General features: G+C 36.4%; 1 protein-coding gene across 2 annotated transcripts; it reads right to left on the reverse strand.

Moving 5' to 3' along the window:
- Positions 1-377: 377 nt before the first annotated feature.
- On the reverse strand, positions 378-20,356 carry LOC101744248 (inner centromere protein A). 2 transcript variants are annotated; one of them, XM_038021069.2, is made up of 23 exons: positions 20,150-20,356; positions 19,878-20,001; positions 19,260-19,480; positions 18,355-18,469; positions 17,915-18,034; positions 17,128-17,253; positions 16,370-16,467; positions 15,670-15,727; positions 14,961-15,040; positions 13,984-14,047; positions 13,824-13,878; positions 13,049-13,418; positions 12,321-12,426; positions 11,742-11,847; positions 10,793-10,877; positions 10,131-10,241; positions 9,510-9,703; positions 7,700-7,853; positions 7,009-7,148; positions 6,097-6,194; positions 5,792-5,937; positions 4,998-5,194; positions 378-4,166 (listed from the first exon to the last, which is right to left on the reverse strand). In XM_038021069.2, the coding sequence occupies exons 1-22, from the start codon at positions 20,228-20,230 to the stop codon at positions 5,006-5,008; spliced, it is 2,841 nt and encodes a 946-aa protein (XP_037876997.1). In that variant the 5' UTR covers positions 20,231-20,356; the 3' UTR covers positions 378-4,166; positions 4,998-5,005. The 2 variants fall into 2 exon arrangements, with proteins under 2 accessions (XP_037876997.1, NP_001296509.1); NM_001309580.1 differs by lacking the exon at positions 378-4,166 and having other exon boundaries at positions 5,006-5,194; positions 20,150-20,230.
- Between the last annotated feature and the right edge of the window lie 1,288 nt (positions 20,357-21,644).

Raw genomic sequence — 21,644 nt, forward strand, 5'->3', positions numbered from 1 at the left:
ATATTGTTACCGAGGGCCAGCGCTAAACTATAAAAACGATCCCTCGCTGCACCTTTACCCATTTTTGTGCGTGGCGTTCGTGTGTGCGGTTCTTGTGGAAACAAGTTTGGGACTTATGTAATTTTAGATTTATTTAAAAGAATTTTTTTAAATTGTAATTTTGTGTAAGAGGGAGAGAGAGAGAAGCCATTTATAAATGTGGCGAAAGTATCGTCTTGTATTGATAAGAATCTTCACTCATGAATAGATCTCATTGCATAGCTGTTTCAACCGAATGTGCGTCCTCTCGATAGTCTGTGGTTGCTGCAGACCATAGACAACTAGAAAGCTAGATCTTACAGAATTATTAGTGTATTTCTATAAAAAAAAGTCAACAATGATATTACTCCATGTAATTTTTATTGGCTTATATAGATCGAATATGTAATTAACTCACAATTAAATAACAGTCTTAACTATAAAATTAATATAAAACAAGACCTCGAGCGACAATTCGTTATAATTTATGTAGAGACAGCATAAACAACAAAAATATTAATAAATTATAAATGTCATTGGGACTATTGTTTTGGCTATAGTCATGTACTGACAATTCGACGTACTCTATACCTCGACCTACTTCATAGATATGCTCAATGGTTAGTTCATATTTATTTGGACACGTTCCGAAATGCACTGCGAGCACTGAAGTTGTGACGTCAATTTACTATACTGTGAAGCCGTTCCTTTATAGTTAGCAATACAATGTGCCTAGTGTAATTTATTTAACGCTCTCGATAGCGTCAAAGTTAACTCGAATTTGTATGCAGTTGAAACAGCGCCCCTAGCGGCAAAGGCAGGCAAGCACAGTGGTCACTGTTTAAAACGGAACGCAGTACTCTTATCGAAGTTTTTTTGCGATATTTTCAAATTAACAAAAAAAAATATGCTCAAATCTAGTTATATTTAAAAATTGAATATTCCAGTTATTTTCAGTTCAATTAATCGCGTAATAAAAGTAGGTATACTTTTTAGTAAAAGAAAATATTGTTTTTCAAGCAATTTAATGTATGTATAATAACTTAATAATTGAATTATCGAAATGAGGTTGTGCAAGGTAAAATTGATCACGCTATCAAAGCACCCTTAGAGCCCTTTCCTCAAAAACGCCTGCAATACATACAGTAGAAGATTGGCCATGATTGTGACGTCATATACGTCCCTAGAATACTTTATACGGTCAGTCCCTTAACTTTACGAATTTCTTCTCAGTAAAAGCACTGGAAAGTGCTCACAGCGTATATCGATACATATCCTTGACTAAATATATATTTATCGGGTACATATGAAACGATGACAAAGCAAGTCTTGCATACAACAAGTTCACTAAAACCTATTTAATATCTAAATTTATTATTAAGGCGTAAATTATCAAACTATTTTATATTATATCCTCCCTCCCTCAATTTAAAGGAAGTAGCAAATTTAAGACTTTAATACAGTAATCCCCCCTATAACACGGTAGATTGCTTCCGCGTTACAGGAGTATTCTCGCATAAAGCGCTTATATGACCTCATATAACGCGTTATATACATATATAATACAATATAAGCAATGTTTTTCCAATTCAAAAACTAGGAACACAAATTTAATAAATTAATTTAATTTGATAACAACACAATTGATGCAAGTGCTAAGGTATGTACGCGAAATTAATTATGAACTGTACAAATCAATATAAAATACCTGTGTTATACGCAATACCGTCTTTACCATAAGGGCACACGGGGCCCATGCCCAGGGCCCCCATTCTCAGGGGGCCCCGAAAGACCGACAATTTCTCTCACACGTTTATTCTCAAAACATTTTTGTCGGGCACATTTCACTTTTTTCAGAAATCAGTAATCAGAAGGTATTTACAAGGAATATACTATGCCTATAATAGAAGATTTTGCTCAACAGAAATCCCGAAAAAACCGTTATCGAAATCGTAACCAAAAAACATTAATATCATTAATGACATATTATATCATACTGTATTTGATTACCTATAATAAATGGTCATACTCAGTAAAAAAATGTTATTATAATTCGCTTTTTTTACTTTCCAAAAGGGCCTCAAATTCTTGTGTGCCCAAGGGCCCCATTCTAGTTTAAGACGTCCCTGGTTATACGAGAGACTGAAATCGCGTAATATGAAAATGCGTTATAAGAGTACCGTGTTATAAGGTCGATTACTGTAAATACAATTTACTATTTCAATAAGTTTTTATATACTAGTTTATCAATAAAGTACACTAATTAAATATTACGATTCCCGATAAAATCTAAAGGGGACTAATTTACAAGGAGGCTACAGATTTTGCACATTTTTATATCTCCAGTGCCGCAACGCGCGTTTGCTGTATTCAGATAGAAATGCTTTTAAATGAAAGGCGTAATCTAGTATAACTAAAATATATAAATCTATACTAATATATAAATCTACAGTGATTTTTACGGATGTTCCATTATAACTACTGAACCATGCATCCGATTGACTTGAAACTTGGTATTCATGTAGAAAATACATGTACTCAATGGATGGGCCATTATTTATGAGTGTTGGACTCCCTAATAATAATGACAAAAAATAATAATATTAATTTGTTATGCTAGTATAGATATATAAATTATATGAAGCGGTTTTTGAACATTCAGTAACCGGGTACAACGATCTCTCTATTTTTTTAGAGTGATATAGAGATTTTGTGTGGTTTCCATTTGTCTTTTTCTTAGGAACATGAATCTAGACTATAGGTTTTAGATCTATAATTTCAATATTATTTTAAAAGTAGTCTCCTAACATTATTTAACATTTAAATATTATTTTAATAGTAGTCTCATAATATTTGTGATATATTAGGATTAATTTAAAACGCTTTTAGGCGTGAAACGTTAGTGAATACAAAAGGCCTGCTTCGTGCTAAGTATCTTTTCAATGTTGAGACATTCCAGTTCCAACACAACACCGTACAATACAATACAATACAATATAATACAATACAACACAATACATCATAGTGAGCATGGTGCGGCATTATTCGGAACTTAATGAGAGATACATCTGAAGCTACAAGAGTGCGTAGAAGATAGAAAGCAAATACCTAATTTACATTTCATTAATTGATTCGACTTCTAAAAATTTCAATCGATGAAATTTGTACGGGAAGCCTCATGTCACAATTTCATTGAATTTCTTCTACATTAATATCTACAAGATTTGAGGGTGGGTTCGGCAAAGCCTCTTATAAATTCTTTGTAAGAAAATGTTTTGTTCAAACAAAGGATTCAATTATATCATGATATATGTGTTTAAAATACGTATTTGCAAGATGATAAACTTCGGCTATTAACTTACGTTGAAGTCTTAAGCTGCTTTCAGACTACGCTATACTATAGTGCCATATAGTATAGCAGCGTATACTTAGCCAATAATAGTAGCCATATAGTACAGTACAGTGTGAACGTGTCCATAACAATGTATGGTGCGCGATATTGTTGTGCTATGAGCTATATACTATATGCTATTATATTATAGCGTAGTCTGAAAGCAGCTTTAGAATGTAAATTCAACTGTACAACAATATGCCAACAAATATGTTCATACAGTGCAATTAAGTAGGTCTTTCCTCATATAACTACTATTATGTTATAATAGAATTTAATATTATCGATGTGATAAAATATTCATTTAGATGATTGTTAAATTCTTAATATTCATCGTCAACATTGACTTCGCTCACATTGGCTAAGCTCGGAAAAAAGCCAGTAAAAACCAAAGTATTGCCAATGTCATTCTCAATGTTTTCTCTGTAAATACTTTTTTAACAGAATGCGGGTAGTTTCTATGGTCGAGCGGATGTCCCTCAGATGTCACTTATTTCATACCATGAGCTTTTTCAGTGTTTGAATATAGCTTCAAACTTTTAGATTATTCGAAAGGACTTACATACAGACCGATATTATTCAACCGGGAACCACACCGAACATTGTGTTCAAAATGGCACTTTAATAATCATTTATATCATTGAATTTGGGATGAATCCTTCTTGATTAAAACATGTCCAAATAATATTAACATGATTTATTTACACATACTCCTCCGCCTGCAGACTCTAGTTTTTGTCCATTTTGCATATCGTACCTGGAAAAGAAATTGATCTTATGAATCTATTGAATGTTACTGTGAGAAAATAAATTGTAATTGAAGTCGTAAAGGTAATAACTGTACAAATAATACACTTTGTTCAGACCAGTGCCTTAAATTTTTTATAGCAATGTCAAAGATGCTAGCCTTCTAAGGCGCTAAGCATCACATTATAGTAACATATTGTATTTTGCTATCATTCAATCATTTACTACCCGCTCTTCAAGCAAGCAATCCATCTCTCAATTTAACTAATATAAGAATAATATCAAGAAACTCCAGTGGCGGATTAAAGGTCCAGAGCGCCCTAGGCAATCACTTTATCGGCGCCCCTGTACCGGTCATAAATGGCCATCACAATACTATAAATTTTAACTAGTTGTTTTTGCAATTACGATGACGTTGTATCATCAAACTCTAGACTTTAGTAGACCACACTAATGCGCGAATGAAATATGACGTTATAACTGTGAAGAAATCAAGAGGGAAATCGACAAAATGAACATCGAAATTCATGATTCCTCTCTGCTCTGGGAAATAGGAATAATCTATTATAGATTTAGATTATAGATCAGCATTTAGTTTTTAATCGTCGATATGTTATTTTCTTTATTTATTTCAAAATTCTACACGCTACAACTACACGTACTTGTAACTACACGCCCCTAGGCCTAGTTTGCTTTACGGATAATCCGCCTCTGAGAAACTCCCTTATGTATCTCATGCCGGTAGATACTTCAATCTCTACCATTTTTTAAAAATTTACAATAAAAAAAAAACAAATTAATAAAATTGATATGTTTTGTACAACAATTAAAACAGACTTACATTACAATTCACTCGTGTACGGCTGGTAATCTGTTAGGCGGTGTCCTCCACACCGCTGAAGAAGTACGTTTCAATCTAGAACGGTCTATGTTTGGGAATATCTCCCTCAAATCAGGACTGTGGACTCGAACCGAGAACAACTTGTCAATGTGACTTTGAGACAGTTGTGTTTGCACGTACAATTGTAGTCTTCGAGCCTGGAATGAGTTCACAATTTAATCTGGTATTCCAGTTACCGTATGATTAAAATTTTTCAGTTGTAAATATGAAGCATACATTGTGGTGCATCAATAACTGCTGAGCATCACATAGCCTATAGTCTGTCTGTCCGTATAGTATATCGCTAACATATAAGTCTACTTCTATGACTCTACGTTTTTTAACAATTTATATAGACTAGTGGTCCCAAAGTAGTTGAAATCGAATATAGACTACAGTTAATTGAAATTATAAATTTGTACACTATTATGGTTCTATTGTCAATTATACTTCTATAGTCATAGATTCCGCCAAGACTACACTTTAGACAAATAATATTAATCTATTGTCAATTACATATGCATGTGTGTGTGTCAAATACATGGTAGTGTGTGTAATGTTTTGTTTATTGCTTTAATGACTTTTTTATGGATAATTTAAGAAAATATTAGTATTCTGCACTCCTTCTCTATATTATCTATAAGTGTGAGAAAATTTCTTAGTTCTCAGTCTGCGCAATTTTTGTAAAAAAAAGCTACATAGTTCCTGCTTCACGTATTAATATATAGATATTTTTATCAAGATGAGGATCGCACCTTGCTAGTACTCCATTCGGGCACGTGTCCATGATTGGATGGTTCATCTTCATCAGAGTTGAGATACTGGAAGCCGTCCTGCATGTAGACAGGTTCCATTGGGTACGTGTGGCTTGGTGTTCCTTGCATTTTTAGTGGAGTGTGCACTGTGGGATTGTAATGAAAATAATTAATTAACAGTAAAAAAGATGACAGTAGAATATTTAAAAGTATTCAATAAAAAATACTGTGGCTTAGACATGTTCCGAGAGTCCCGTTACATAAATTTTAACACATGACATATTATGAATAAAGTACAGACTTACTTTTTTCCTCCATCCTTTGTTTCATTTTCTTCTTTTCAATGTATTCTTTTTGTCGTTTCTCAATCTCTTTCGCCATCATCGCCGCTTCTTTTTCCATTCTGAAAATTATAGGTGTCTAATTATATTTTACAATCTGTATGCAGCGTCTCCTCAAGTACTTCGAACAGGTGGCCCGATGAAATCCTGACAACTTGAAACAACTAATAGTTGTAGGTCACGTGGAAGGAAAGAGAAGACGAGGAAGATCGCCAACCAGGTGGACGGACATTGTCAAGGAGGCCACAAACACCAGCGTCACGGGAGCCATTAAGCAGGCCGAATGCAGGCGACGTTGGAGGAAGCTGGTGCAGAAACTAGACCAAGGTGGTCACGACTTTCAGTAATGAGGAAGCGACGAAGGAAAAGAAGAATTATGTTTATTGTATTTTCAGCTCATCAAAAGAGTGGTGTTGGTGTGATGAAGCAAAGCTTGGGTTAAGCGTGGTGCTGCAGGAGGACATGGCGATGAAGTCAACTCCACTTAGGAGGATGGGGAGGATGGATTCGTGCCATCTGAGTCTTTGCATTATACGAGTCCGCACCGATAATGTGAAACGTCTTGATATGTATTGAAAACATTTTTAATTGCCTTTTAATTAAGTATTAAAATAGAAATAATCCAGTCTTAAACAAGAGAACTAGCTACACAAGTAACACAATACTATCTATGCACAAAATATGATTGAAAGCATGACTAAGCGCATGAGTGCACAGCAAAATCAGTCACTTGTGTACTATTGAACGAGTGAATGAGTTTTTGGGGTTATGAATAAAATATTAGAATCATCGTATAGAGTATGAGTATGAGATTTAGTCCGTTTACGTTTTTTTTTATTACGTTTCGTGGTTACGTGATAAAATATAGCAACGTACGCCGCAGCCTCTTCGAGTTGTTTCTTCCTGGCGGCTTCGGCGCGTCTCTGCTCCTCCGCCAGCCGCTGCTGCCGGGCCTGCTCCTCTGCCTTACGTCGCTCTTCTGTTTCGGCTACTTTACGAGCCAACTCTTGTTTCTTCTGTTCAAAAATTATTAAAGATTAAAAAATTACGTTGGAAAATAATTGAACAGTAAAAGATTATTAAATATATATAATATAGTTATTCGTTCTACACTAATAAATAAAAAAATGAATATTTGCAGTTCGAATAATTTATTTATATAATATTGTTTTTTTTTATTGTTTAGATGAGTGGTCGAGCTCACAACCTACCTGGTGGTAAAGTGGTTACTGGACCCCATAGAGATCTACAACGTAAATGCGCCACCCACCTTGAGATACAAGTTCTAAGGTCTCATTGTATTTACAAGTGTGATCAGTGTGTCGATGTTAAGACCAATAATTCGAATATGTGTTAGCAGCGGGCGTGCGGGGCCACTGGATCGTCCCGCCCTCCCGCGCACTGTCCGTTACAGCTCTACTGGCTCAATGCGATTCATTTTAGTGATGTGTTTGTTGTCGATGGTGAGACTTCCATCGGAAACGCGACCCGCTGAGAAGATCCGGCGAGAAACTCAGTGGGCTGTATCTATGAGTTAGACTACTCGGGGTATGTTACAAGCACCGACCCTCTCAACTTCCTTGACTCGCTCCCTGCGCTCCTTGTCAGCGAGCGCCTGTCTCTGCGCGCGCTCCCGGGCAGCGTCCTGTACGGCGCGTGCGCGGCTCAGCTCTGCGGCAGATCGTGCCGCGGCCGCAGCAGCCATCTTCTCCTCGCGCTTACTGATCACAAACATATATATTTACATCAGCGGTCGGGGAAACGGGGTAAAATGAATTTGTGGGAGGTAAAAATGAAACTTTTGTGAGTAAAAAGTATATATCGACGCTTGAAAGGCAAACGTGACTAAGCGACAATAACTGCTTTATACATAAATAATAGGCAATAACCATATTCGATGCGCAAAAAAATATATTTCTAGGTCTATTAAAATTATTTCAATCCTACAGCTATAGATTCGTTAAAATAGCAATTTCTTCAGGTATTTCAACTTAGTCTACTGTAAAGTTCACGCATTGTCGCTTAGTGTGTCGCATTGTCCGGTGTCTTACTTAATATGGGTGTTCCTCAGGGTTCCATATTGGGTCCCTTCCTATTTCTTGTATATATCAATGATTTACCTAAGTTTATTGAAACCCGTCACGAGGTCGTATTATTCGCTGATGATACATCATTATTGTTTAAAATTAAACGACATTTGGAAGATTATGACGATGTGAATGATGCTATCTCGCGCGTGGTACATTGGTTTAGTGTTAATAATCTGTTATTAAATAACAAAAAAACAAAATGTATAAAATTTACCACACCTAATGTTAGACAAGTTGACACTAATATTACTGTAAGTGGAGAGACACTGGAGCTTGTGGATTCGACAGTTTTTCTTGGTATAACAGTTGATTCCAAGCTGCAGTGGGGTCCTCACATATGCAAGTTAGCGAGTAGGCTTAGTTCTGCAGCGTTTGCGGTAAAAAAAATACGAATGTATATTAATGAAGATACGGCACGCCTGGTTTATTTTAGTTATTTTCATAGTGTTATGTCCTATGGCATTTTGCTATGGGGCAATGCTGCCGATGTCGAAACGATTTTCATCCTGCAGAAGAGGGCTATTCGTGCTATTTATAATATGCACCCGAGGGAATCCTTGAGGGACAAGTTTAAGGAAATCAAAATTCTAACTTTAGCGTCCCAATACATTTTTGAAAATTTATTGTACGTGCGTAAAAACATTGTAGAATTCCCCAGAGTCTGCGATTTGCACAATGTGAACACTAGAAACAAACATAGGCTTGCGTTGCCGGCGGCTCGAATTAAGAAAATAAGCAACTCTTTTAGGGGGCTGGGTGTACAGCTTTTCAACAAGATCCCACTAAACGTTCAACTACTACCTGTTCATAGATTTAAGAAAACTGTTAAGGAACGTTTGTGCAACAAGGCATATTATAAAGTTAAGGATTATTTACTAGATGGCACTACGTGGGAATGAGGCGCTCGCTCCTGGCCTTTTCATTTTTCATTATTATTATTATTTTTTTAATTGTATTTTTTGACTTGTTTTTTCTTTTATTGTGAATATTTCTATTTATTTAAAAAAAAAAAAAGAAGAAAATATTTGAAAAAAAAAACAAAAAAAAAAGCCCGCTGAGTTTGTTTCGCCGGTTCTTCTCAGGACTGTGGCTTTTTTTTGGAACCGGTGGTAGAGTTAACATTGTTATTTGTATTTTGACATTCAACAAGTGTGTCATACTGACATCTAAGTTGAAATAAATGATTTTGAATTGAATTTGAGTCACGTTTGCCTTTCAAGCTTCGATTTATTTATCCCGAACCCTAGCGCGTAACAATATGAAAACACAAAAAGACATTGTTCCAACCGCTTTTGCATCTCCCGCTTGGCTTCAAGCATGGCCTCTTTCTTTTTCCTGGCGTCTTCCTTCTCGCTCCTGATGGACTCCTCGGCGGCTTCCCGGGCTCTGCTGACGGCGCTCAGCTTGGACGTGGAGGCCGGCAGTGGTGGCTTCGCGCTGGTGGCGGTCACGGGCCGGGGTTTCGACGCCGAGCTGGACACCTGCAGACAGTGCGCGATATCTGACTGCTTCTATACAGTAGATTGGGAGGAATAGAGGCTAAACTGCGATGTCACGATACTTTTGTTGAGTTGTTTGATTTAGCTTTGTTGAACTGGAAATGACTGGAAAATGCTTGTTCCGGCTAATCTCCTAAACGGTTGGACCGATTTTGATGAGACTTTCACTAATAGGTAGCTGATGTTATAAGGATTATCTTTTTTAGACTAGCTTCGCCCCGCGGCATCATCCGCAGTTATTGTTGTACCGCGCGCAACACCGCGGGACTCCCCTATCAATAATAAAATTTAATGTTTCCGAAGCGCAGCGAGGGCGGGTCGCTAGTTTAGAATATTTTTCTTCTCTTTATATTTGAATATGCGAGTTGTGATTGGTGAACGAGACAACCAGGGTTGTAAAGGGTTGTACCTGTGGCAGTTTCCCGTTGAAGATCATAGAGTTCATCTTGCTCAAGGTGTCGGCTGACAGCGCGGCCTTCGCCTTCCGGTCGGGCGGGGTATGGTCTTCGGGCCGCTCCTCCTGTAGATAACAAGGACAACACATCCAATGTGAGTGAGTGATGTGAGTGCTATTTGATACATACGATAAAAGTCCATTACAAACTACTTGTGTCAATTCGTAGGATCTTGATTTTAGTAAAATAATAATATAGGTTTAAAACTTAAAAAAAAAAAAATGTCAAGCTAAATTGAGTTTTTTTTTATTGCCCTTGTAGGCGGACGAGCTATCGGCCCACCTGATGGTGAGTGGTTACCGTCGCCCTTGGACTTCAGCAATGATAGGGGCAGAGCCAAGCCGCTGCCTACCGTTTAGTACTCTATATATATAGGCTTTTACTACCCAGTGATGGTAAGCGTTACACCAAAATAATGAACACATACCGTTCAATCAATGGTTGTGACAAAATAATTTGAAATTTAGGACATTTTTGTAACAGACTTGTTATGTGTATCATGCATGCGAAGCAAATGAATTAGAATGATGTAAAAAGGGGAGAGGGCAGGTGACTCAGCTGAGCTCAGTTATGGGCTGTTTCCTTGTAACCCGTGGAGCTAACCAACACTAAGTACCTTCTTGGCCATGGCTCTGGTCTTGGTCCTGGTGACTCTGGAGGCCAGCTCTTCAAACTGCTGCACTTTCTCTTTCACAGCGGACCTGGAGAAGAAACAAAAGCGTTACTTTGTTTACAACTACGTTACAAACCGCGCACGGCCCTGTCGATTCTTTGGGACTTTATAGCCTCATTACCATTGTCATTAGTGGTCCCCAGTAGTCGAAATTCGAATATAATTAATTGAAATTATAAGTTTGAACATTATCAGGGTTCTATTGACAAAGGAGATTGTCAATTACTATTATACTTGTATAATCACAGACCAAAAGTACACCATAGACAAATAATATTAAAGACAAACAATATTAATCTATTCTTAATTTGATCAATAAAAAAATATTAACATTTTGCACTCTATTCTCTATAAACATGGGAAATTTCATACTCCTTTATCCAGGCAATTGTCATAAAATGGGATACCGATTTTTTGCTTCACATCTCTATATATAAAAATGAATTGTTGTTCGTTAGTCACGCTTATACTCGAGAACGGCTGGACCGATTTGGCTAATTTTGGTCTTGAATTATTTGTGGAAGTCCAGAGAAGGTTTAAAAGGTAGATATATATATGAAAATGCTCGGAATTAAATAAAAATAACAATTTTGTTTTTCCTTTGATGTGTCCCCCGTCGGCCGGATTCCTTTTGTTTGTTTTAAGTTTATTTTATACAAAAGTTTAGGCCTTTTATTAATTTGTTGAGGCACTAAGAAGTCTGCCGGGTCAGCTAGTATTAATATATAGATTATTATTTTAGAAGTGCAACCCCACCAATCGTTTATAAAGGATATCATTCGATAATTATTTCTGATTTGATCAGTTTTATAGTCCTTTATACTTCTACCTAATAATAAATACACATGCCCGAGCAAGTGTTGATTATAACAAGACAATAAAGTATACGAACTTGGGTTGCGCGGCGGGCACCTCTTGCCGGGGAGGCGTGCTGGTCTCCGGGACGTCGCTGTCGTCCGTCAGTAATGAATTGTCCTCAGTCATATTTACTTTTGTGCCTGTTTTGAAAAATAGTCCATAATATAGTGATCGGCGTCGCTTCGATCGGCCATCGTTCTCGTCTCTCTTCGACGAGAAACAGCCCACTGAGTTTCTATTAAATAGTAGATTAACCCACAGAAACAGCTCACCGAGTTTCTCGCCGAATCTTCTCAGTGGGTCGCGTTTCCGATCCGGTGGTAGATTTTGCGAGGAACGGCTCTTGCTAGGGTTCGTGTTAGCAACGTCGTCAGGTTAGAGCCCCGTGAGCTCACCTACTAGTTAAGGTTACGCTAAAATAGCCTCTCACGGCTATCAGTTTAGGTAGGGAAAAAAAGCCGCTTCGACATGACAACGGTAGCGGTAGGCAGCGGCTTGGCTCTGCCCCTGGCATTGCTGAAGTCCATGGGCGACGGTAACCACCCAGCATCAGGCGGGTCGTATACTCGTCTGCCTACAAGGGCAATAAAAAAACACTCACGACGAGTCATACCTTTGTCGAGAACAACTGTGGCGTCCAGTATTACGTTTTGTTCTTTCCCCGGCGGCGCAGTTTGGGAAGCGCGTCTCTCCAGGACGACAGTTTCGTTCATCTGAACCTGGAAATATGTTAGAAATAAGTCGATGATCTGCATTGATAATTATATATTTTTTTACGAATAGCAGAGCAACTACATATTGTTACGCCGGTAAGAGTAACGCCATCTATCGCCGAATAGTCGAACGAATATCGCGGATCTAGTAGCATCTAGAACGCTCGAGAAGTACAACGCCACCTATTGTCAGATAGCGGAAACACACAATACTAGAGATATATTGAATACTCTCGATAATTCTAAAGATGAGGTATCGACTATAAAGGCGTTGCAAGGGATGGCACGCTGTCAGTGAGTAATCGCAACTACTCGAAGCGAAACAGCAAATGGATCACCTGAAAGCGAAGTGGAAAAAGCGCATTGAGAATTTTAAAAGTGTAGTGAAGTGTTTTAAGTGTTCTAAGTCATGAATACAGTTTTTAGTTTATACTTCGGTGGAATTTTATTTATCCCGAACCCCAACGCGGAACCATTATTTCAGTTCATCGGGGTCTTACTAGAGAGAACTTAGAGATTTCAATTTGTCGATATAACGAGTATCGCAGTATTCAGGCCGGGGTTTCGGCTGAGGCGTAGTACAAACCCATTTGATTGAAGATACGGAACACCATTGTGTAATACTCACGACATTCTTAGGTGTTACGGGAGCATGGTTATAAACTCCATTCGGCAGGACCATTGTCTTATCCATTTCCTTCAAATTAAACGTAGCGTTGGGTGCTAGGATCACTTTCGTTTCGTCTAATACGTCTTGTGACGTCGCTTCCTGTCCGCCATTTTGTGTTAGGCCGCCATCTTGATGAGTGTCGGCAGCGTCGGTGTCCTGCGTGTTGTTTATTTCGATGGTTTGTTCCGTGTTATTCGTTTTATTTGCAGTCACAATTTTAGATTTCTGTAGAATAGGCGACTGAATCTCGTTTGGTTGCGACAAGCGTTCCTCTTTAGGCGAAATCAATTCCGGAGATGATTCTTCAATTTTCGGAGTGTCTTTCTCACTGAAATTTTGTTTCATTACAATCATCAAAAAGTGAAATCACTTATATAGTAATATAATAGAATAATAGATAACTTGTATAGGCCTCAAAATTGATTACCATTAGTAGTTTAGAAATAATGAAATACTTTTAGATCACTGGTGGGTCCTACCCTTGTGAGTCTGCACGGGTAGGTACCACCACCCTGTCTATTTTTGTTGTGAAGCACTAGTGCGTTTCGGCTTGAAGGGTGCGGCAGCCGTTGTAATTGTACTGAGACCTTCGAACTTATATGTCAAGGTGGGTGGCGGTATATAGTTGTAGATGTCTATGAGCTCCAGTAATCACTTATCACCAGGTGTACTGTGAGCTCGGCCTCACATATATGCAATAAATAAAAATAAATAAACGAAATATTGAACTCACGCAGCTTTTTGTAGTCTCCTCGTGCGCTTTGGTCGTGGCTTTTCCGCGGGCGAAGCTGTAACAGAATAAAGCTTTAGACATACTTGACCACGCGGTGGGTTGCAGTGGCACATTGAGGGACCTATGGGATGGGATAATGTTCGTGAATCTCAATACACACCTGGTAAAGTTTCTTGTGTTGTCTCGTTTTGTGGCGGCTCGGCAGCCACTAGCTCCGATGCCTTCTGTAACAACAGAAATACGTACAAAATCATATTGTATATATATAGCAATATTACATTACACGAATTTGTGAACATTTTTTAATCAATGGTGATCTTCATATATTTGAAAGATTGTGTAGTTACTTGAAGATGAAGAGCAGTTTGGGGTTATACGCAGCCCAACTAACATCTGTCAGGCGGTAAACGATATTTTTTTTTTTTTGTTTTTCTAAGATACACTTTTTGGTGATGGAAAAGAATGAAAGAGAAAAATTTGCTGTGCCAACTCCACCTAGTGGGATAAAAGGGTGGAGAAAAAGAAAAGAAGATTTAGTTTTGCCGGCGACCGCGTATGCCTGTACGTTTATACCCTACGATTACATCGTACTGCTCTTCCGACAATTCTAATTTATTTCATTATAATTAATGTAATCTACATATTGCAGACTCCGATAATCACAAGTATGTAGTACTAGGAAAATTTATTGAAATCAATCAGGTCATATAATTTTTTTATTTTTTTTTTATTGCTTAGGTGGATGGACGAGCTCACAGCCCACCTGGTGTTAAGTGGTTACTGGAGCCCATAGACATCTACAACGTAAATGCGCCACCCACCTTGAGATATAAGTTGTAAGGTCTCAGTATAGTTACAACGGCTGCCCCACCCTTCAAACCGAAACGCATTACTGCTTCACGGCAGAAATAGGCAGGGCGGTGGTACCTACCCGCGCGGACTCACAACCGGTCCTACCACCAGTAAATATAAATAAATATTATCATTGTTCATCACACATTATTACCACAGCAAGCTACGTTGTGAGTTGTTAAAAATTGTTTGCACCCTAACTAGTTTTAGTTATAGCTCATTTCCTATCCATTGCGGTGTTAGTTAGTCTACTTCAATTTTACTCGAATGAGCATTAACATTTACCTTCTTAGCTCGAGTCCGTTTAGGTCTGCCCTCAACCGGTGCTTCTTCTGTTTCATTATTCCTCATTCGTCTTGAATTAGCTGTCACAAAACAGACAGTTTTAAAATTCAGTAACTTTCTTGTTGCATTAAGGTTAGAAGATCTCACAATCTGAACGGGTGTAAAGGGGTCGCGGAAGTGCAAGGACATCGCCAATTGAACGTCACCCTATCGACACGAGTATTACAGTGTGGTTACCCTAACATAATGCCAAGTATAACAAGTATGGAATTATTGACAGGACGTGAGCAGCCACTGGATCCGGACTGGAGGGCGGGGCGTTATACAACAGACAGGTAAGCTTCTAGTGCAGAGACGCCTCGGGAGGTCATCGACGCAATATTAACTGCCTATAGCAAAAAATATGCCAAATCTATGGCTCGGTAGGCAGCGGCTTGGCTCTGTCCCTGGAATTGCTGATGTCCATGAGCGATGGTAACCACTTACCAGCAGGGGGCCGTAAGCTCGTATGCCTGCAAAGGCATGGGCAATTTAAAAAAGGCAAGTGGACACATGCAAAAAATGCTAGACTTGGCAATCACTGCCTTATGAGCTCCAGTAACTGCTTAAAGCTGTGTGGGTGATACATTTTGAGATACACTCTTATTTCTTCTGGTCTTAACTCAATCACTCAGAAGACGCCCGATACATATTTAGCGATAGTACGTACAATTGTTATGTGTCAGTTCATTTTTCTCCAGTTCAACAGCCACTGCTTCTGATGCTTTCTGTAAAATAAACAGTTTAATAATAAATAATACTTTCTAGTATATGAAGTTATAAATAAAATAAATAAAGGTTGGGTTGATGTCAGTGGGAACAATCACTGATGGGATAACACTAAGGAGATTACAATTAAAATATCAGCTTTTTTAGGTAATTAATAAAATGGTAACAGGCCCAGTCTTATCCACCAGTTGGCATGTGAGGCTTAATAATAAGTTTTATACATTTTACATTATAAATTTGTCTACTCAATTGTCTAATTTTGAAGTGAAACTTCCTTATCGGCGTTGGAAAAAAATTTACCGTCACGTTTTTCGGTTACGCGTCACATTTTTCCGTTACGCGCCATCTGTTTTGTATTCATGTCTATGATAATAAAATCCTTTTGTTTAAACTTTATCTAATTTAACTTTTTTGTATTCATGTCTATGATAATAAAATCCTTTTGTTTAAACTTTATCTAATTTAACTTTATTTAACCAATTTCTAGAAAGTTGCATGTAGATCATTTTTCGAAAAATAAGGCCATAAATAAGTTTCACTTCTTACGTGTGTACACTAGTACACGCACACATTTTTTTTTCTAATTAATATTATTTTCTATTTATTTTAAATTAATCATTTTATCTCAACTTCTGTTTTACCTTCTTAGTTCGAGTCCGTTTAGTTCTGGAATCAGCAGAACTATCTTCTGTTTCAATATTCCTTGTTGCTCTGGAACTGGCCCGAGTTGATCTGGCAGCTACAAAATTAAGCAAATAAGTTTTCTTTTCCAATTTGTAATATTTATTGACATTCTAAATGTAGATTATCATTGTAACTCGGAAATTTCATACAATATCCGCATTTTTTATTCGATCCAGTAAAAATACATGAATGAAAACAAGTTTTTACATGAACAACACCTTAAATGTTTGAATAATTCAACCCTAAGTGGTAGTTGGTAGCTTCATTTTATGATATTACCAATGTCTATTGTGGCGTCCTCCACACAGTGGCAGACATGCAAAAAAATTACGATGTAATGTGCATAAGCAAAACGTAAAAAGCTCGACTCGTACGACGGCCAGTCACGTCACCTCCCGCCCGCCAGTCCGCACCACGCTTTTGCTTGCGACGCATGTGACACTGCTTTAATATTGTAAACAATCGTTCTACCGCCAGTAAATATATTTGTTCATTTTGAACTTATAATTAATTATCCACTTCTTCTTTCTGCTTTCCTGTGCTTGTGCTTCTTACCAAATACAAACTATTAAACTGTTGGTGGAGTGTTTAATTTGGGATATATTCTGGAACACGCCGGGACAAGCCCGTATCTCCCGGTACCCGGACCACCACACTATCATGGATATCAGTAATTAGACATCACCAACTGAGTCTATATAAAAAAATTACATACACGGTACAACCGGTGGCGGCATCATGTCAGCCTGTTTCTTGTTTCTTGTGGTCCTATATTGCGTCCCTTCATCGGAACTACTCCCTTCATCACGTGACTTCTCTTTAGTAACAGCTTTACGAAGTTCTGTAAAATAATATTAATATCAGAAAGAGTGTGGAAAGTTTTACATTTTCCAAGTTCATACTGTGAGTTGTATGGCCATTATTCTCTAACCTCTTCCAAGAATGATCATAACGTTAATTGATTGTCAATGAACATTAAGTTAATCATTTTGTACTCGACCATTCAAATCTTCAAATATACTGAGGCTTCAAAAGCTCACGCCCCAGGGTTAGTAGCAATATTAGTTTTGTGCTCATCCACTGACCGGGTTCAGATGAAGTCTATTATTGGTTGAAATGGTTTATCATTGTTGCAAGAGTAAATGTACCACTCTTATGTACCGATTTAAGAGGATCAGGCACAATCAGCATAGTGACCCAATCTGAGTGCTCATTGTAAAGATTGATTAGTTAGAAGATAATAAATATGTATATCCTATGGTTCCACCTGCAGTCAAATTGTAAATAAGATATAAAGAATCAACTGAATCATCATGAATCAGTAAATATAGTTACACATTAGTATGGATAAGGCTTACAGTCTACGAATAAGAAAACTATCGTGGCTTACAGTATATTTTTCCTGAAGCTTGAAATCTATGTCAATTATTTCTTAAATAATAAAAAAATAATTTATGTTCAATTTAACTTCAAAGTAGATATTGTTATCAAATTGAAATTACTTGGTACTGGAGCAACTGGTGGAGGCATAGCAAAATCATTTTCTTGTTTTATTTCAATATCTGAGGGCAATGATTCAGTTTCCATAGACTCGGGAGGCAGCGATATCTTTTCTTGTTTAACTGAAATTGTGTATTATTTAAATTTAACACCTGAATTTGTAATAACTGTTTTAGAAGATAGTTTATAATATTTTATTAATGGTCTTGTTGAGGTCATATTTAGTGATGGTAAGGGATAACAAAGCCTGCACATACCACCATCCTGTCTGATTCTGCTACAAAACAGTAATGTTCCAGTTTGAAATATGTACAGCTGTTATATCTCAAGTTTTGAAAATTTTACCCCATGTCTCTATATATCTTGATATTAAAATAGAATATAAACAATTAAAAAAGGCTTGTTTTCAAAATGTATGTCTAATTTAAAAAAAACTACTTACTCTGAATGTTTGAAATTGGTTCATTTTCTTTGTCATCATCTTTTGGTTGATTCTGTTTATCATTTTTAGCTGAAGAATTCTCTCTACGCAGTTTTTGAGTTAAATTTACATTCACCTATAAAAAATGTAAGATGTAATTATAGCTTTCTGTGATACAAGCATGACATGTTTGTAAATAAAATAAAATGTATATCTCAATACTTTTGGGGTGGTTTACTTGTGGTCTAAGTGATATATCTATTAATCTCAAAGGTCTATAAGGAACAACATGTCGTAACTCAGTAAACTATTTAGTATTATGAGATCAGGATTAACGATAATTAGTGACAAATTTATATATTCTAAGAATGAGGTTGTCTATGTCAAAGGTGTTCACTCTGCAACATTATACAATGTCTCTAGACAACATTGGAAAATTCATTTTGATATAGTGAATCAAATGGTTTGTCATTTGGTATTATATTCTATTATTTCTAATAATATTGTCTACTGTCTACAGTATTCTGTATGCATGTAATCTTCATCAAGGTTTGTATTTTCTTGAACTTGTTTTTGTTTTAATTGTACTTTTTATTTTATTGATTAGATAGGTGAGCGATCATGATGCATTTAATGTTAAGTGGTTACTGGAGCTCATAGACCTGAACAAAGTAAATGCCTCCATTCACCACGAGACATAAGTTCTAAGTCTCAGTACCCAATTCTTCATACTGGAACATATTAGTACTTCGCAGGAGAAATAGGCAGGGTCATAGTAACTACGTACATGTGCAGGCATACGACCCATAACATCAATGTTTAATTTCTTTTAGATAAATATTGGATGATTTATCAACATTTCTACAGTTGCATTTATTGATATATAAAATTCCAATTGAGTACAATTTTGTTCAAAATTGAATTACCTGTTTGCTAATAATACTCTGAGCTTTTACAGAAGCATTTCTTTTCAATCTTTTATCCTGTTCTGGACTAAATAATCCATCAACTTCATTCTTATTTCGTTTTTTAGATCCTCTTTGGGTGTTATCAGAGTTACTTTCAATTGAACTTCTGCTGGTTGTGTCTGTGTTGGATTTGTCACTTGGCTTCTCATTGGTTTCTGATGGGTGTTTTACCAATTCATCTACAAAATATTTTTTATGGCAAGATGTAGCGTTTCATGAATGAAATTATTAGAATAGCATGTACACATCCTAATATGTAGGTATTTCATTCGGTAAAGTTTGACAAATCATATGTTCCAAGGATGTTAATCAAACTGATACAAAGCAGTCTACATATATGAAGCATTATTAGATATATTTGGTGTTTTGGTGTAATAAATGTTTTTATCAAAATATTTTTCACCTTATCTTCACAAGGAATGGCCCTATTTATAGAATTTCAAACAGTATAAAACTAACTGAATTTTACTTTATCTTTGAATAAGTGAGGAAAAGTTCAACAAATGTTTTGGTAGAATAAATAGTCTATCATACATTCTTCAAATCATGCTGTTGTTTTCAGGATTAAAAGATTACCTTCGTCTTCATTAATGATCTGAAGGATTGGCCCTTGGTTCTTATCTTTTGCGATTTTCTCCCGCGCCTTGGTGCGTCCTTTTTGAAACTCCTCTTCAAACTTATCTAACCGTTCAAACGCAACCTACAACACAATTTTTTAAATAATTTAAACACTATTCAACACTAATTAACATAATTCAGATGATTACAAGAATATGTTTCATTAAATTCGAATAATAAACAAATGGATACTGTTCAATCACACGCGACACTTCACTTTTCTATTTTACCTTCAGGTCATCGTTGAAATTTTTTCTAATTGTTTTCGAAATTTCACAGATTTTAGGCAGTAATTCGTTGAAAACTGACATAGTTTTTTGAGTTAAACAACAATTTAACAAACTTTTACTGTTAAATCGCCATAAAATAAATCGAACGAACGAAAACCGTTTGAAAATTGAAAAACTTCAATGTTGCCAGAATAACAAAATAAAAAACCTTTCGTTCAGAAAAGCTAACACGTAATTCAGTGTTTTGAATTTTAGGCGTGAGTTATCTTAATAAGAAATTTGTTTGGTATTTGTTTATTGATTGTTTAAAATTCAATAAAAAATGGGAAAAAGCTGTATACTGTTATTTTGCCTTATTTGTAGTACCTAAATAGTACTTACTATAGCGTTCGAAAAATGTATTAAGCTAGTGAGTTTAATAATTGCAACGAAAATATATAGTAAAGAGTAAAATGAATGAAGGTCTGCTCTGCTACCTCTGTCATCTTAATTTAGTAATGAGTAATAGTCTAAAAATTAAAACGGGTTTTTGAAAATTATGTTAAAGTTCAAATAAGAATTAATGTGAACATTTATGTACTTTATATTTTATTTTATTTATACTTATTGTACACAAAAAGAAAATACAATCAAAAACAGATTTAAAGAATGTCTAAATACTATGTACAAAGGCGAGCTTAACTCATTCATGAGTTTTCTTCCAGCAAACCATTATCAGAGAGAAAAAGAGCTATTAAAGCATGATTTTTAAACTAAGCATTAAAAAAAATAATCTAATATTGAATGAAAAATACATATAAATAAAAATACATAAAACAATAACTTGAAAACAATAACTCTTAAAAATACAGAAAACAATGACTAAAGCTGTGTATGGGAGTTTTTAAAAGAAGAGAAGTGGAATGTCGACTAACTTTGCCGTCAGGAATCAGATATTCAAAGCGTTCACGGAGATAGATATTTATAGTGTCAAGTCAGATTTTAATACTTAGCCAGTCAACATTAAATTATTAAATTTTATCTTTTCGGTTACTGGCCATAAGTTCCGGATTTGTGGCTCTGACGTCCATGTAAGACAGTAAGAGTTACCAGGTACTGGTTCATTAATACGTATTAGTCGAATCATAATGTCGTCGATCGCCGACTATAAGCAGGGTTACGACCGTCAGCAACGAAGGTGGAAACATGACAATGTATTCGTATGTTAAGCGCAGAAAAGATCTTAACTCGTTCCTCTCTGTTGAATTAAGTTTCCTGAGCCAAGAGTGCGTCATAGGCCATATTTAGCTTCCAAAGCGAAAAATTTCATTGAAGATGCTGGGGCTATAAATTGTTTGCACCAGGCGTATTAGAGTTCATATGGTAAAGAGGAAAGCCTCGACGTGGGATTTTTTTTGTACGTAATTACAAATATTTCCGATCCATTCATAATTTTATTTATTTTTGAAACAGGACAAACATTTTTTTCTTTGCCAACATCCTACATACACCCATT

Source organism: Bombyx mori, chromosome 28, assembly GCF_030269925.1.
Source record: "Bombyx mori chromosome 28, ASM3026992v2".
Lineage (NCBI taxonomy): Eukaryota > Metazoa > Arthropoda > Insecta > Lepidoptera > Bombycidae > Bombyx > Bombyx mori.